At 37.0% G+C, this 18,155-nt stretch overlaps 2 protein-coding genes across 2 annotated transcripts in view; one reads left to right on the plus strand and one right to left on the minus strand.

Annotated features, from left to right (window-relative positions):
• Window positions 1-5: 5 nt before the first annotated feature.
• Window positions 6-10,344, plus strand: LOC142150748 (regenerating islet-derived protein 4-like). Its single transcript, XM_075205943.1, has 6 exons — window positions 6-94; window positions 5,009-5,073; window positions 6,912-7,006; window positions 7,114-7,251; window positions 8,556-8,670; window positions 10,256-10,344. The coding sequence occupies exons 1-6, from the start codon at window positions 6-8 to the stop codon at window positions 10,321-10,323; spliced, it is 570 nt and encodes a 189-aa protein (XP_075062044.1). The 3' UTR covers window positions 10,324-10,344.
• The window catches only part of CPT1B (carnitine palmitoyltransferase 1B), a 45,206-nt gene continuing 37,039 nt past the window's right edge, over window positions 9,989-18,155 (minus strand). Inside the window, exons 17-19 of the mRNA XM_075208452.1 lie at window positions 17,136-17,249; window positions 16,397-16,489; window positions 9,989-10,865 (exon numbers count right to left, since the gene is read on the minus strand). Of these exons, the coding sequence (XP_075064553.1) occupies window positions 10,779-10,865; window positions 16,397-16,489; window positions 17,136-17,249 (294 nt within the window). The 3' untranslated portion in view covers window positions 9,989-10,778. The remainder of the gene's footprint in view (window positions 10,866-16,396; window positions 16,490-17,135; window positions 17,250-18,155) is intronic.

An 18,155-nucleotide genomic window follows, 5' to 3' on the forward strand; every position in this document is an offset into this window, starting at 1 on the left:
GCCGCATGTGGCCCGCGGGCCGTGGGTTGGACAACCATGATTTAAAGGATGCTATCTTACTCAAGATTACAACTGTCGTAGACTATGTGGATGGGTGAAAATGCAATAAATTAGTAAAATGGGAAAACAGCGCTGGGGATTGGCTGGCACACATTTAAGGGATTACCTTGATTTTAATGTAAGCAAATTTTTTTTTTTTATTTTTTTTTACCCATTAGCGGCAATATTGGTAAAGGCTTGAGTGGGTTTTTTTTGCCTTCTTGTGCATTAACATTACCTTTATTCATGTTTAATAACATATGGTGCATGTATTTTTTTCATACTGTACAATACGTTTTGGTCCTTCTATAGACTCTGGTCAGTTCAATGAATCATTATACTGTGAAGTGCCAACATTTAGACATCTCGGTAAAAAGACAGAGATACAGTGCAGTACATTATACAGCTTTCACTCTAAAGCAAGACTGAGCGAGCGCACACACACACACGCGCGAAAAGTACTGCAGAGTGGCACTTGAACAGAAGGGGTACGGTGACAGTAGAGAAGAGGCATGCTGCTGCTGCCATGGAGTGCATGTGGCAAAGGTTGGTCAGCTAAAGAACCAAGAACTGTGGGTGGAGTTCCACTGTAGTAAAATGTCAGTATGAGCACACTGCATAAATGAACAGACGAAACAGGGTGAACTGCATACATTTTTAATGGCTGTAATTGCGTGAAGTGAGACTAGTAAATTATACATTGGTTGATGTCTGTCTTGCAGATCAGCATTTAGTGTGAAAAGGTGTCATGTTCCACCATTGGGGATGTGTCATCAAAAAACATTATACATTAAGATAGTTACCAGGAGATTTGGTATAAGATAGTAAGATGATCTTCTTATTTGTATTTGGGGATGGGACCACTAACTGTTTGTGATTCTAGTTAAATAGTGATATATTTATAATTATTAATTAAAAATAAAAATATCTGGAGCAATGATAATCTCAGATGTTACACATTTAAAATTTAGTTATTCGTTATGGATTGTGTAAAATACAATAAATGAGAGTCAGCAGTTTTAATTACAGATGTTTGGTGAAGCAAATTTTAAACAATTGTCAGGAGAACCATTTACAGGAGAAAAGAACTATGGCTCATATGAGCTGCTCCAGGCACTGCCAAATCAATGCTGTATCATATCCTGCAGAGATTACTACCTTTATTTTACTAAATCAACCACGGTAGTGTAAAACTGGCATGCCAACAACAAAAATAAATAGTGGTTCAAACCAGACACATTGCCAACTGTTTCTTCTTGTTTAATACCGCTGAAATCAGATAAACTCAAACCAACGTGGGTTTAAATCCTACAATGTTAGGAAGATTACCCAGTCAGTTGCATGTGGCAATAATTAGCGCCACTCAGCTAGAATTGCGGCTTAGTGGTTAGCACTTCTGCCTCGCAGCACTGGGTCATGAGTTTGATTCCCGACCATGGCCTTTTCTGTGTGGAGTTTGTATGTTCTTCCCGTGTTGTGTGTGTTTCCACCGGGTGCTCTGTTTTCCTCTCATAATCCCAAAAACATACTAGTAGGTTAATTGGCTGCTATCAAATTGACCCTAGTCTGTCTGTGTATGTGTTAGGGAATTTAGACTGTAAGCTCTATTGGGGCAGGGACTGATGTGAATGAGTTCTCTGTACTGCGCTATGAAATCATGGGCACTATATAAATTAGGATGATGATGATGATGATGATGATGAATGGTTCCTAACACCCTAAAGAAGATATCAAGAGGCTGCATGTCATTTAGGGTGTAATTAAATGAAAAAGTCTCTAAACCATGACCTAAAGAGAGCAATATATGTTTCAATGCCTAAACTAACATAATCATCATCACCATCACCATTTATTTATATAATGCCATCATCAAATGAAAAACCTTTGGACAACCCTCACTCTTACCATAATAACCCCCTCAACTGCCCTCACATTGGCTTTATGTTATTTGGGGACATAAAAACCCTATGCAGTGTTACTGTTCTTGATATACTCATGTCAGCATAGCATTGGTTATAATATGCCGGTAAAAAAAAAAATATGTATGCCAATATTTGCTGTTTCTCTCCCTCCCCTCATTAAGGGGCATATTCAATTCTTCTGTTCCCGCGCTGCGTAAAAACTATTACCGATATTACGGTAATAGTTAGCTGGATTTCAGCTCGCAGCTCAGGGAGCTGCGAGCTGAAATCCAGCGAGAAAATTACCGTATTAATGTTTTTTCTGCGCACTATTACCCTAATAACGGTAATAGTGCGCAGACCGCGGGATATTCGCCGTTTCCACCGAGAATTGAATATGCCCCTAAATGTTTATTTTTTATGTTTTCAGCTAGTTTTATTTATTTATTATTGAAATTCCTGTAAAGAATATTTATTAAATGTTTCCAACTGACTGACCACCTACACACTACAGCCTCTCTTGTTGTCCACCAAACTAATTTCTATCTACTTTTGTCTGTTATTTTACAAGTTATGGATGGGTGGCATTTAAAAAATAATTGAGAAGAATCATTTAATTTTCTATACAATTAGAGTTCACAAAGCATATATAGATTATTCTGCCCAGCAGCAACAAATTGTACTACAGTGTTGGTAGTGATGAGCTAATTCCTACATGTGTTTATTATATGGGTGTGGGGGTACAACCCACTAATTAGTAGACATAAATATATTCTTATTACCTGTTCCTATCTCTGTTATCAGCTCTCCATCTGGCACACAGTACCCACCTCCTTTGAGACATATGTCACATATGTGACTTGAGCTCATATAAATGTCAGTACCAAAAAACTTATTTACCCACACTGACACAGCCTGGTCAACTCTGTGGAGCAGGTAAGCCCATGTAAAAATGTAACAAATTAGTGAATGTATTTTTGGAGCCATCATTTAGAGTCAGGAGCAAATCTAGCTTAATGGTGCACATTTACACACGGATAAACCATGTTGCGATGCAAGGGAGACAAATGTGTTAAATGCAATTGAATTTAACACACGAATACGATACAGCTTTATTTTTACACTGCAATTTAAAGTTGAGCAAGGACATGCTCCCTGTCTACTCTAAATCTGTCCTTAAGAATGACTCTCCCAATTATCAATTAACAGCTGATAATGTCAATGAAAACATTCACACATTATAATATTATTTTATGAGTACATTTAAAATTAAAAACAATTGTTATGTACATTTAATCAGAAATGATTCCTCTAATATTTTTCCTAATATATAGGTTTCTCTAAGGGGGAATGCAGTTGGCCATGTTACTGCCGAGAGTAACGCGCCCTGCGCACTATTACCGTAGTGCATATTATTACCGTTAGTACAGTCATTTTTAATGCTGATTTTTGCTTGCGGCTCAGGTAGCTGGAAGCAGAAATCCAGGTTAAAATTACCGTATGAACGGTAATAGTGCATAGGTAGCGTTACTTTCGAGAAAAGCGGACAATTTAATTCCCCCATATGAATCAAAGTTATGTAATGCTAATAATTTCAGAGAGATGTCAATTCCATTTATTTTACAATAATGAGTGCAAGTATAAAGATATATTTAATTAACCCTTCTGTTATCTATTGATGCAATCTGTGTCGGGTCTCCTGGATAGAACACATAAGGTTGACAGGATGTGATGTTCTGAAAAGATAGTTGTGATTCTCAGTAAGGAAAGAGTTGATAAAACTGTTGGCTCAAAAATAGAGTCTCTAACTTAAATACAAACCTTACATTTTTTAACTTTCAAACATATGTCCAACAAAAAGTTGGGTGGTGCGCACCAAAAGTATTTGCAATAAGCAAGATGCAAAGTGTGGGCAAGTGAAGGTTCTGTCTTAAGAGGAAGGGAAAAGAACATGGTGGTAGGGGGGCATTTAGAACAAAAAACACTCTTTCACTAGCCCTGCACGTATTACAATAAAATTGAGTCATGTGCCTCTAAAATGTTTTAGTTTCTCTAATATTCTAAGTGTAGCTGAAGGACAAATAAATCCAGCTAAAAAAATAATAATTTTATGGCACCTCTTCTCTCTCACATTCAGCAGAATTGTGGGGCACCGCACCAGCACCTCAGCGTTTATCTTCCCAAAAATATAGTCGGCAGAGGGGAGCTTCTGTCCTTTTTAGAAGCTGACACAGCGCAGTTTGAGTATGAACTGCTCTCGGTAGTCAACACTTGGAGGATAAGCTATTCCAGTGCTGGTAGGGGTGAGCTGCCCTGAACTACCGGGGTTCCTAGCACAGGTTCCTCATGCTTCTGCTAGTTGGGAGGAGAGATGAGGTTAGGTCTAAACTATTTTTTAAAAATGGAATAAACATGTAATTATATAATGTATACACAGACACTCATACTATGCACATACTAATATAGAGCAGTAATCTAATTTATGCAAACTATATTGGAGTGAGTTTCATTGGGTGATGTTTAGCATACACAGTTCAGCAGATACAGTAATCCTAGGTGTTTACAAGCACTGAAAGTGTTACATACAATATTACTGAATTTAGCAATTCATTCTATTTTTCAGGAGAGGTAATATAAAACTAAAGTTAAATATTTTAGACTTCTGAACATAATGAGTAAATAAAGTGCTATATAGTTCTTTTAGGATAACCTACTTTCACTGTACAATCTCTTCTTTTTACACTGCTCGAAAAAGATCAAAGTAATTATTATTATAGTTGCTTGTGGAACTTGTAGTGGATTAGGTAAGTGTTAGGCATTATAATTATATTAGCATGGATTTCTATTGTAACACACATGCTGATTTACCTAGTTAGTTTATTTCTAAAAAATATTGCTTTTTAGTAATATGAGGGAGTAACTTCATAAACCATTGCTTTCATGCAGTGAAATTTATATATTTTTTGTATTAAGTTGTGTGTTGTGTTTAGGCTTCAGGACATCCAATGATCCATTGTCTGCTGTCTAATGTCTTAATGTACCATGAACCATTTTGTTGTTGTCCACAGGATGTCATCCTCCTTGTGCTTTGTCCTTCTGGGCTGCTTGGTCCTTACGGTGTCTCTGTCAGAGGGTGAGCACTGGCTTTGTGTGTGTGTGTGTAATATATCTATAATATAAATGCTTAGTGGCGTGTGTTAGTGTGTGTGTGTGTGTATGTGTGTGTGTATAAAAAATAAAACCAAGCTGCAGCGCCACCTGCTGGGCAGAGTTATACACTAAATTCTTAGTGTGTGTGGGAAAAAAAAATTCAGAAAGGGCTGAAATTTGGTATACTAAGATGTTTTTAATTTGTTAATTTAATTTGTTGATTGTTAAAAGTGTTTGTAAAGATTTAAAAAATATATATATTTCTTGAAGGAGAAGTGACAGTTGGGAGTGGTTGGTGGTTGCCGGGGGTGACAGAGTGAGAGGAGTGTGATACTCAGGACCGCTGAGAGAGATCCCTGTGTCTGGATAGACATCTGGATAGATGTGATGAAAATGAAGGATGAGGTGATGGAGAAGAATGATGAGGTGGTGACATGTGGACAAAACCACGTTAAAAAAGGGCGCTTACGTCGGGAAGTAACGCTCTTCCCCTGAGGAGGCCTGGGCTATGGCCCAAATGCATGACAAGAACCTTTTTAACACCTTAAGTAGCTTGATTTGACTAGAATGCATGAGTATCATGCACGGGTTAACTTATAAATATATATATATATATATATATATGTCCTGTAGGTAACCAATTATATCACTAACCAATATTCTGAGGACATATGATATAAAATACAAAATGATTAAAAGATGAAATTTAAACATTAAAAACACAAGACACACAATTGAGATAAAAAGAACAATTACCTCATACAGAAAACTGCTGTAAACAGTTGTATTACATATGTCAAATAAACAATCAGAAAACTCCCTTAGCCATTATTCCACAGCATTGCTGCAAACAGTGCTTGGTAAAAGCTGATTGCAGTTTTTCACAAAGATTGACTAGGAGAAGTTTTAAAAAAACAAAACAAAGGGTGGCTGCTGATTGGTTACTGTTCAGAACCAATAAAATGTCCCTTTCTTCAACACTGAACTCTCACCCCTTTCAAAACTGTCCTGGAGTGGACAGAAGTAAAAACTATCATTTATAGGAAAAAAAAAAAGGGTACAAACACATTTAACTAAAGCCATTTGATGTGGATCACTATGATCCTGTCTGCAAAAAGTGTGGTGTATTACCGACTAATATACTAATTATGTTTTTAAGTTATTATTTTATACAAATTCTACATTATTCCTAGGGTCAGCACCATCACTAGGCAAATGTAGGTGCTCACCTAGAGTACCAGGTTTAGGTGGCACCTAAAGCACTAAATGAGTGAGACAATGTCTTAAAACGTAATTTATAGTCAACAGTACATTAATTAAAAGGATTCAGCTCACTCACACATAATTTTTGTTCCAGCTGAAAATTTCTAAGAACCATTGGGTACAGTTTAGGCTCTACTCTATCTTTTGTACATGCTAGCTCAGCTCTGCTACTTTCATTGAAACAAATACAGTATGATTATTTTAGATGATGGTTTTGTATTTCATTTTTAAAACTAGCTAATAATAATATATTAATGTAGATTTTGACATTTGACTAACTTTTTAAAGTCATAGTTTTAAATCAAAATTGTGCTTAGCTTATTTTGTTGCCCACAGGGCTCATCCAGAGATGGCGGAATTTGGGCAGCCCAAAAGGCTAATTCATTTGGATCTGTCTCAGTTCACATTTCTGTAAAACCACAAAAGAGATTCACTATTACCGTACATAGGTCAAAAAATATAATATAATTAGGCTGCAGTTATGTTTCTCCTACACACATATATTAATGTTTTATCTATATGTTGTTCATTGTAACCATCCTCCTATATATCCCACAGCTGCCCCTCGCTCCTCATGTCCTCCAGGATGGTTCTTTTACAAGTCTAACTGCTACGGCTATTTCCGGTTCCGTCTGCCGTGGTCTGAAGCAGAGGTGAGAAACAGGAAAAAAGGGTATTATAATATTATAAATAACCAGGCACTGTGACTCCCACTGTGTCAGTGTTTGCCATAACAAATACCCTCCTCTTTTTCTTGCAGTTTGAGTGTGTCAGCTACGGACATGGTGCACATTTAGCCTCCATCTTGGATGACTCAGAGGCATCCATTATTGCAAGCCATGTGGCTGCTTACCCTGCCACTGTAGATGTGTGGATTGGACTTCATGACCCTGAACAGGTGAGGTCACATGTATAGAAAAAGCGTGTGTATGTGTACTATATATATATATATATATATATATATATATATATATATATATATATATATATATATATATATATATATATATACACACACACACACATATTGTGTGTTGAGATTAACGGTACGCTACACTGCTAAATAGGGTGATCAAATGAAACAAACGATTAGCACCTTCTCTCTACATCCCTATTTGTCATCTTTAACACGTGGGCATATACTAATTTCTGTTAAAACCAACATGGGCAGTTAGAGCCAATCAACAGACAATTCCAGTCTTCAAAAAGAGATTGTGTAACATGACCTATAGGGGGTGAACTTAAATAAATAATACAAAGGATTCAAATCAACACTAAGTGAAGTTATAACACACTCACTACAGCTAATCTCATGAAAGCAAAAAAAGTGTCTCCTTCGCCCACTCAGACACCTATAACACATTTAGGGTAGCTGCACTATATACTCAACACAAAACATCTCCCCAGTTTTGCAGTCCTATTTCTACAGCTGTCTGCCCCTGCTTGTCTAAACTGCTGTGGAATATATTCTTATCTCTGGGCAGTTCTAATGTGATGACATCATGGAAATATTGCTGCATGGCCTGACTTCACAACTGTTAATTATAATAATATATTACATAGTAGCTCATGCCCAACATTATGGATTTTATGATCATGGAATGCTTGGGCAAAAATATATAATTACTCATTTACACTCCGTTTTTAAAGTTTAAATGTATTATCTTCCAATAGCTCCTTAACACACACAAATCTAAAAATGAAATACCATACTCAAATGTATATTAACTTTGTCAAAAACGACTACTATGTTATCCAAGGTGTAACATAGCCCTTAAATAAATAAGAAGTCACCAAAGTTCAGTGACCTGTCTCGTCCTTTGATAAGGTTGCAGCATCCTTCTTCTATTCCATACACAATATTCTGTATATACTTAACTCCAGGTCATTTTTTGCTAAAGCTGGTATCATATATCCAGAGGTGGAACATTGCATTGTCCAACCCCATAACAAAATTTCGGTGTGGCCTTGTGATGCAACACCAGCCTCCCAAGCTAGCTCTCTGCTCTCTGGCCTTGGGAAGGTGACCTGGTATTACCAGGCCCCATTGCCCTGGAGATCTTGAAGCAGATGCACCCCCTAGATTGATGGTAGCTCCACCAATATATGTATCCTACTTAGAAAGAACATATTAATACTGTAGGATGCCTACAATTCTGCTGCTTTGCCAGTCTAATAATTATCATATTTATGTTATCTCAGAACCGCCGTTGGAAATGGAATGATGGGTCAATGTATAATTATCGTTCTTGGAAGAGTGGTGAACCCAATAACCAATATAATGTTGAATACTGTGGGGAGCTAACTACAAATACCAGTAAGTGACAAGTTGTGTAGAACACTGACTTCCATATCTAATAACATGTACTATAGAATACAGACTACATTATCTAGTAACATGTATCGCAGAACATAGACTATCATATCTAATAACATGTACTATAGAATACAGACTACATTATCTAGTAACATGTATCGCAGAACATAGACTATCATATCTAATAACATGTACTATAGAATACAGACTACATTATCTAGTAACATGTATCGCAGAACATAGACTATCATATCTAATAAAATGTACTATAGAATACAGACTACATTATCTAGTAACATGTATCGCAGAACATAGACTATCATATCTAATAACATGTACTATAGAATACAGACTACATTATCTAGTAACATGTATCGCAGAACATAGACTATCATATCTAATAACATGTACTATAGAATACAGACTACATTATCTAGTAACATGTATCGCAGAACATAGACTATCATATCTAATAACATGTACTATAGAATACAGACTACATTATCTAGTAACATGTATCGCAGAGCACAGACTATCATATCTAATAACATGTACTATAGAATACAGAATACATTATCTAGTAACATGTATCGCAGAACATAGACTATCATATCTAATAACATGTACTATAGAATACAGAATACATTATCTAGTAACATGTATCGCAGAACATAGACTATCATATCTAATAACATGTACTATAGAATACAGACTACATTATCTAGTAACATGTATCGCAGAACATAGACTATCATATCTAATAACATAACTGCAATAAGAGAATTTTAGGATAGATTAATCTATATTCAAAGCAGGAAAACTATAGAATCAAATTACATTAAATGGGCTTAATACACTGCAGGATATTGACTAAAGTATCCAGTAACAAGAGTTGGTGCATACAGGAGTAAAAAAAACCAACACCAGAAAAAAGAATGACTTGTCCTCACTTTTGTATTAACACAGTGTTAGAAGCTTTTTCTCAAAGCCTCTCTACAAGTATAGTGTAATATGTACTGAATGAGCGCCCCCTCAGAAAGCCATTGTATTTTATTGTGCATTAATGCTTGTGTACGCCACATCAAAATTAACGCAAAGCAAATGATTGTCAGCAAATGTCTGCATACAAGCCTATTTAATTAATGGGGGCTTCAAGAATGTGGGTTGAATAAATAAAATTAATAAATGTATGTACAAAGCACAATTATCCTATGACTAGCATCTATTGCTGGAAATTAATAATATGATTCAGTGACCAGAGAATGCACTGAGTAATAATCATTATGTACGACTGGAAACTAATGAGAGGAAACACACATCATATTGCAGGAATTTATTGGATCTAATTAGTAGCAAAATGCAACAGCAATCTGACTAATATCAAGTAACTATACTCTACTAGAAGCAGCAGAAGGACTCTGGCTAACTTATGATAACAGTGTCAGGTCAGACACCTCTGTATAAATAGGGCAGGAAATAAAAAAAAAAACTGTTAATGCAAAGATGTGCAGAACTATTGGTTTATAAAGTGGTTCAATGATACAGTCATTTACACTTTCTACTTGTTTCTCTTCTTCTTATCAAGATTTCAAGCAATGGAATGATGCTCCATGCAAAGATGAAAACCACTTTGTGTGCAAATACAAACCGTAAGAACATGATCCTACTCAGGGATATCCGGGAGGCGGGTCAGGATATGTACTTATACTGCACGCTGGAAATCTGAATAAATCTCTCTCCCCAAATCAATGGTGTTCAGTGATCACTAACATAATATTGGGTTTATTGGCAAGTAATGCGGATGAATTGAGAAACATACTGTGACAAAAATCAGCATTTGTATTTGGTGGACTGGTGTATTAAATGGGGAAGCACAACATTATTTACATACATTAAGAATTGTTTTTTTCAGTGCAAGTACATGATCTATTGATATACTAATTGTACCTGTGTCGCAGGTATAGAGATCCCATCATCACAAACACGTGAAAGACAATACATAATTGTTGTATAATTACAATTTCTATAACAAACAGATTAGGCTTCAAGTGAATAGAAAGTAACACAAGATGTGATGCTTCATGTGATCTTGTAGCAGAGGCTGGGTGTCAGCGTTCACCCCGAGGAGGGACAGTGAGAAGCTGAGCCAGATCCCGCATAGACTGACAGATCCTTTGTCCAAAACGGTGAGAATTCTAAGGAAAAACAAGTAGATTAGATATATACTAATCAAGTTACAGATATGTTTTATCCTCCTTTACCATACACTCTAATGTAAGTCTTTAAATCGCAACCTCTATGAGACACGGAATGCTGGTTGCTTGTGGAACTACAAACACTAGTATGTCCATGACTGTCAGTGGAAGAACATGTAGTTTCATAATAGCTTAAATAAAAAATAAGAATTTAATTACACATTTAATAACATGGAGCAAGAAGCATAAGAGGTTAGCGCTTATAAACTGTGCGAGATAAAGGACTTTAAAAACAGTATGTGCACATTTAACCATGTTATGAGTCTTTAAAATTCAGAAGATTAAGAAGAAAGAAAAAATATATATTTTTTGAGACATTTCCTAACTATAAAAGATATCACCATGTTAACAAAGTTAATTACGCAATGTGCATTCTAGTGGGGGGAGATGCAAAAACGTGTCCAGCAAAAGCAGTTGAGCAAAGGCACAAACAAGGGCACACCAGCTGAAACATGATTATACGAGTTCAATAGTGATGAGACAAACGTTGAAGAGTAACCACTTTCTGGGAAACCAAGTATCCTATTTACCCCACTGTCAACTTTAAAAACCTGATTTAGATTTGGACGTAGGTCCATTTGTGCCACATAAAAACGCTCTTTGGAGAGCATGCCCCAAAAATTACATCTGAATTCAGAGCTAAACCTAAGTTGCACTTGCAACTCCTAGTGCTTGGGGAGGTGTATTGGGGGCATGCATGTGCAGGTTCACTACAGTAAGGGTATGCTTATGCAAGTGTAGCAATCCTTCTATGCATGTTACGTACATCTCCAATAAGCCTTGGTATAAATAGATGGGCTTCTGTTGATGACAGCTTCAGTAAGTACATTTACTGTGCTCCCCCACCAACCAAAGAGCGTGGGGTCTCCCTGCTATAAAAACTATTCCCAGCCCATGCAGCATAAATTTGGAATCTGTAGTTGGAGGCCTGCAAAATACAAGTGAGTGCTTCATCCCCTTACAGTCATTTATCCACATGCTGAGTAACATTGGGGCTCTTTCTGGGACACAGAATAAATGTAAAACAATATATTAACATATAATATGCCACCCCAAAGGTCTCCTCTGTTATGGTACTACATGACCAAGCAAGCCCTGACAGCCATTGACTGTGTATAGGGGTGCTTGGAGAACTCCTATGTCCATGACTGCCAGAGACTATTACGGAACATGGAGTTCCAAGACGACTTAAATTAAAATAAAGAAGGCAGCATACACATGGTTAACTACATTTTAGTGAAATAAACATACCCCACTTTTACCAATCTACTAAACAGGAAGATTTGCATCCATGACATAATCCAAATACTCTATGAGACAAAAGTAAATGCTCCTTAAGGAGCCCTGCACACTAAATGACATTGAAGTGAATGGAGCCAAGCAAGGCTTTGCATCTCAGCCAATAACAAGCAGTTTTCCCATACCGGCCCAATGTTATTGGCTAAATCCAGTCAATTAAGTTTAATGTGAGTTAGCATTGTGAATCCAGCAGTAATAGTTCATTGTTCATTGAATTTTTTTTCCACATGCATTATTTCCAGAGAAAAAAATCTTATTTGACTATGTCTGAAAAAAAAGGGCTTCCAGGGGTGTATTTACTTAAATAAAAACAAGTGTGTTTCTTCTAATTCAGGTATTCTGGAACTACATAGGTCTGAAACTCATAGTTGCACAAGCACCAGTGTGCACAAACAGTCAATGGCTTCTAGGGCTCGCTGGAACATGTAATCCCACAATAGTTGGTACCAATTTTTTACAATCACTACGCTAGTGTTGGGAAAAGCCCCGGTGCTATTCAGCATGGAGTTGATTGGCTCTAGGAGGGAGTCCCACTAGCTCATTTTTGTGGCTACATTCTAGAGCTGAATGGGCTGGGACTGGTTCCCACTATGACAGCGGGACCTCATGATACAGCTTTCTCTGGTATAGTGGGATCCATCCAGACTGTCATAACTTGGTACTGGTTACCAATTTAGAAGGGGTACATTACGCTCATTGTCCCCCGGCTTTAGGGGGACAATGAGCGATGCTATAGCACTGATGCTGGTTATTCATTTTTCTACACTATTTTTATATTTATTTTACAATGTAAAGATATGGCAGACATCGTTATCAAGTTGATGATTACGACTGGTGTATTTTTGCTCCAGCCACAGCTTTATTTGCTGCATCTATACGCTTGATTTTAGGTAGCAAATATCTCTTCTAATATATGTAACTCAAAATACACATGTAAAAACGCGAGTGTTCAGACGCATTTTTGAGTCTACGTTCTGGCCACAGCTTTACAGTCAATGCTAAATGGAGCTGGCAAGAGGCAGGGTCAGTGGCGGAACTAGCATTGGTGTGGCAAGTGGCGTGCACCAGGGCCCATGGAGATAATGGAGCCCGCTGCATGGTAGATGCAGAGGGTCGGGGGGCCAGTTCCCTTCTCGCCACCTCCCTGCATCAGGGCCCACAGCTCTCTAATTCTGCATCTGGGCAGGGTCAACATACTTAGAGAAATATCTGCATGTACACAACAAGTGCATGCATATGTATCTATAAGGAAGTCTATTAAATACATACATACACACATATAGAATTACTTATCTCAAGAAGGAATCATCTTAGAAATAGAGCACTAGTTATCACAAACTTCCAAGGGTATCCAAGATAGCCACTACTGGAACCATTTGCAGAAGTGTCTCTCAAATGTAAATTAGATTAAAATGGACCAGGATACATTGAAATAATTTGGGATATTGTGAAATAACTAATACAATATATTAAAAGTTTAGTAGATGAAAAATAAAAATCATCCATCAATAGCGATGTTTAGTAGTCAATGAAATTTTTCTTTTTTTTTTTTTCAAATGTTGTTTATTACAGCTCTCCTTTACTCGCTCGAAATAATAGATACATAAATATGAAGATGTTTTCTGTAAGACCATCTGCAATATTGTTCTCCTCCTCCACAACAGAGAACTACTTGCTTTTCGCCTGCTTCTGACCCCATCACTGCCTGCACTGTATGACTGAAACCGCTCACTACACACAAAAAATTAAATTAAAGTGAATAAAGCTTATAGTAGTTCCAGCTGTGCAAACATGACATCGGTGATAAAACTGATTAGATAATTTAGTAATTCAAGGTGCAATATTTGATAGGAGATACTTGATTATTTAATATGTGATTATTTAACAACTAAATGTCATTTCTAATGTGAGATAAATTAGAATGTTACATGCACTTTAAGTTGTAAAGATTTTTGTCTTACAATGCCTTCAGGATCAGATAAACGACAATTTAATAATTCAAGGTGCAATATTTGAAAGGAGATACTTGATTATTTAATATGTGATTATTTAAAAACTACTAAATGGCATCTCTAATGCGAGATAAATTAGAATGTTATATGCACTTTAAGTTGTAAAGATTTTTGTCTTACAATGACTTCAGGATCAGATAATAAAACTTACTTTGGCTATCTAATGTTGTCATTTTCTACTGATATTTTATAGTCTGGTGCAATTACCAAGTTCAAATGTTCTGCCAACCAATACTAGCATTATGACAACAACAACATTCGCCATAACAATATGAATATATATTATATGGTATTCTACTTTTATGGATTGGATCCGATAATATAGTATCCAACTAACTTGACAATCAATCTTAAAATGAAAATAAGTTACAATTGATAGCTATATACTTTGTTAGTATCATACACAAGTAATTTAATCAGTCAACATTTCTATCAACAAATTAAATGAAAATACAGACTTACAAATAGGCACTTAGCATAAATGTGGTGTAATATGGCAGTGACTGAACTCTGTATGACTGGAACGTCTCAGAGGTCCCCAACCTCACCTCACACACACACACTTACATACAGAAGCACCGTGAAGCACCAGCCTGGTCAGTTTAATAGATATTGTTAGATAAATGTTCTTCACAGTCCTCATAGGAGTGTTGTGCAGTGACGTCATTGCACATTGTTCCCAATTCAGGAAGCCCATAGCTGCTATCGAGGCTGTGCTGGTGCTTCAGTGATTGTAAAGAGAGGGAAAGAACTAGGCCTAAGCCTATGTAACATATTGGAGTCACAGTAAGGCATATTTACCAACTTTTTTCTCTCCCCTCCAGGAGGTACAAATGCAGAGGAGGGCTGGGCATTGCAAATTACCTCATTTTGGATATCGGTGCATATAATCTGGGGGGGGTAAAATGACATGATTGGCGACAAATCGTGTCATGGAGACCCCCAAGCTGCCCACTTCATTAGGAAGTGGTCAGGTTGTGGGAGAGTGGCCTGCTCTCCTAGGAGCCTGAGAGACCTACCCAGAACTCAGTGAGAGTGGTCAAGTATGCAGTAATGTCCCAAACGTTCCTGTCCCCAATGCATTTGCTACTTCACCATCACTCCTGCAGCTTCTCTAGCTGGTGAAAATTGCAGCATTTAGTCACTGCATGGTGGGCCTGGCTGTTCCCGGTTGCTGTATTGTCTTAGGAACACTGACAGAGCATGAATGGACCACCTGATTACAAGTGACATTCACACATGCTTCCAGAAAAATTGTCCAATGACCTTTATGCAGCATTTTGGATTATGTAGGCTCATATTTAATCCCCATGTTTGCAGCAAAGGTAAACATGATATTTTTACATACAGAATATACAGTACATAGAAACTTTATAAATTCAATAAAGCTAAATTATATATAAACTGTCATACATATACCTACAATCACTGCCTTGCACTGCAAGCAATGACAGTGTAAAAGTGTTTCTTTATATTTTAAGTATGTCCAATTGAATCTCTAGTTTGGTTTAGTGTGAGACAATATTATAGGATGGAGTCATTTTGTGATTTATTTATTTTTACCTCTAGTATGGTTTTAAAATATCATTCCTAATCCTTCTTATAATTAAATAAATTGCTTTATACATTCATCCTTCTCAAAGCAGGAGTGGTATTCTGGGCTAGCCTGAATAGTAAACAGATTATTAAACCGTGATCAGGATTATTACTGCGTTTTATGCTTTAATCAGCATTAAGCCAGTTTACTAACTCAAAAGCATAAAATAAGTCACTTGTCTGAATGACAGATGTACAATTGTGCAGGAATACTAATATTTTATACAAGAAAAACAAATTAGGAAGACCATGTGGTACTAACAGTAAAGTTGGTAAATTGTAATGCAGCTATAGCAACCCCTTTGCTTACCACAGTTGCAAGGTTGGTACAGGACCTTGAAACTTCTTCAACGCCTTTATTGGCCCCTAGGCATCCTCTTTGTTCCCCCCCCAATATATTATATTTAACATTTATATATTACTTTTCCAAGTTCTAACAACATAATTAAAAAAAGTAGCTTAATACAAGCTTGATACACTGCTTTTACATCCATGGCAAAAGATTTTCATGGTACATAGTTTAATTGATAACATACAAATATATAGGGAGAGTCAAAATCTTACCGTCTCAGGGCTGGAGAATTTGCTGGAAATGTGCAGAGTGATGACATTCTCACCAGCAAAGATGTAGGACACACCATAACCATCATCAGCCACCTGTAAGCCCATGTAGCAGTCAGAGAGGTGTACAATAGACCACAAAGGCCCAATAGGCCATGGCTCTATGGTGACGGCAGCGTAAGAATGTTACCTATAACTCTGGGTGTGCTTTGTGTCTCAGTAATGTCATCAGTGTATTGATAAGCTGAATATTAATTTAGGCCAAAAATAGGTGACTTCACCATGTGTCATCGACTGATACACTTTAAAGGGAATAATGACATGGGTAAAAGATTGTAAAGTTCATATTCAGAAACATCAAGTTTCAGTAAAAAAATTAAATGAAAAACACTAAACATGACAAAGTAATTTAATAAATCTGTAGAAAGTAGAAAAGGAAACCGTTAACGCTTTCTATACATAGAATCAATGGATTTTGAGTATTACAAAGCATCAAACAGCCCAGGAGAGGCACAACCATGTAGTTGAATGCTTTCAGCAAGAAATATCCTTCTAAAGGGTGTCTACCTATAATTCTGTTGGTAGCCTGAAACTAACAAAACAAAGCCGTTCCCATCTCTATTAAGTTATAGAAAGTCGAGGCAAAAGGATGTGCGGTTCAGAGACAAATTTTTCCAAAACATTTCCACTCCAAGTTTCTATAGTGTTTCCACCATAATACACTCTATTTCCCATCACTTACGGGTCCAAATCCCCCTCCGGCAGATATGTGGTCTGGGAATTTCTCCAAATCAAATAACTTCAGCTGCTGTTGTGGAGTCTGTGATGTGGAGAGTCGCCAGGGTTCAGACAGCACCTGTAAAATCCATAGCGCATGCTCAGAGATTTCCATTCACATCACACAAACCAATACAAGGCTGACCTAATATCTCTGAAAATAAGTGTAAACAAACAAATGTAAAATACAGAATAAGTATTGTAATAATATGCTTGACCATGCCAACTGTTTAATCTAACTGAGGTGTACAGTTATATAGAGTCAGGTGAAAAAGAAGTACAAACACTTTCAAATCTGGGATTTTTTTTTTGAACATATCATGACATAATTAACAATCATTGAATTGTCACCATTCTCCATTGTTCTCACAAGACTACTCCAGACGTTTGGTCTACAATCTGGCAGGGGAGGTTCTGTGGAAGTACAGCTCATCTCCACTCCCCTCTCCAACCCCCCTAGTCCAGGACTCACCAATGTTTAACAAGGAGAGGCCCAGGGGTTTGCCCAGGGAGGGAAAAATACTGAGGAAATTTGATCCTAGATATAAGGAGCCACTACAGGAAGGGGTGGGGAATATTCATTCTGGGATTTGATTCACGAAAGGTGCAGTGTAGCTGGTTTTGAGTTTTTGTTCTCTACCAAAGGACTACAGCTCCAGCTAAGAGAAGAATTCCATGGGTCTTTAAGTCAGGACATCCAGGGTAGAATTTGGTAAAAATTCGGTAGAGTTAGAATAACAGACTGGAAGCTTTAAAAGGAGGGTGGTGCATGAAATAATTGTTCTTCTATTGCTAACCATGGTTACCTGCAAGGAAACACGTAAAGTCATCATTGCTTTGCAGAAAAAAAGGCTTCATAGACAAGGTTATTGCTGCTAAGATTGTACCTAAATCAACCATTTATCGGATCATCAACAACTTCAAGGAGAGAGGATCAATAGTTGTGAAGAAGGCTTCAGGGCACTCAAGAACGTCCAGCAAGCAT

The sequence above is a fragment of the Mixophyes fleayi genome, chromosome 4, assembly GCF_038048845.1.
Source record: "Mixophyes fleayi isolate aMixFle1 chromosome 4, aMixFle1.hap1, whole genome shotgun sequence".
Classification (NCBI taxonomy): domain Eukaryota; kingdom Metazoa; phylum Chordata; class Amphibia; order Anura; family Limnodynastidae; genus Mixophyes; species Mixophyes fleayi.

Coding starts and splice junctions, on each gene's coding strand:
- LOC142150748 (XM_075205943.1), top strand. CDS start 6: ATGTGGCCCGCGGGCCGTGGGTTGGACAACCATGATTTAAAGGATGCT. Junction 7,007..7,113: donor TGCCGTGGTCTGAAGCAGAG/GTGAGAAACAGG, acceptor TTTTTCTTGCAG/TTTGAGTGTGTCAGCTACGG. Junction 7,252..8,555: donor GACTTCATGACCCTGAACAG/GTGAGGTCACAT, acceptor ATGTTATCTCAG/AACCGCCGTTGGAAATGGAA.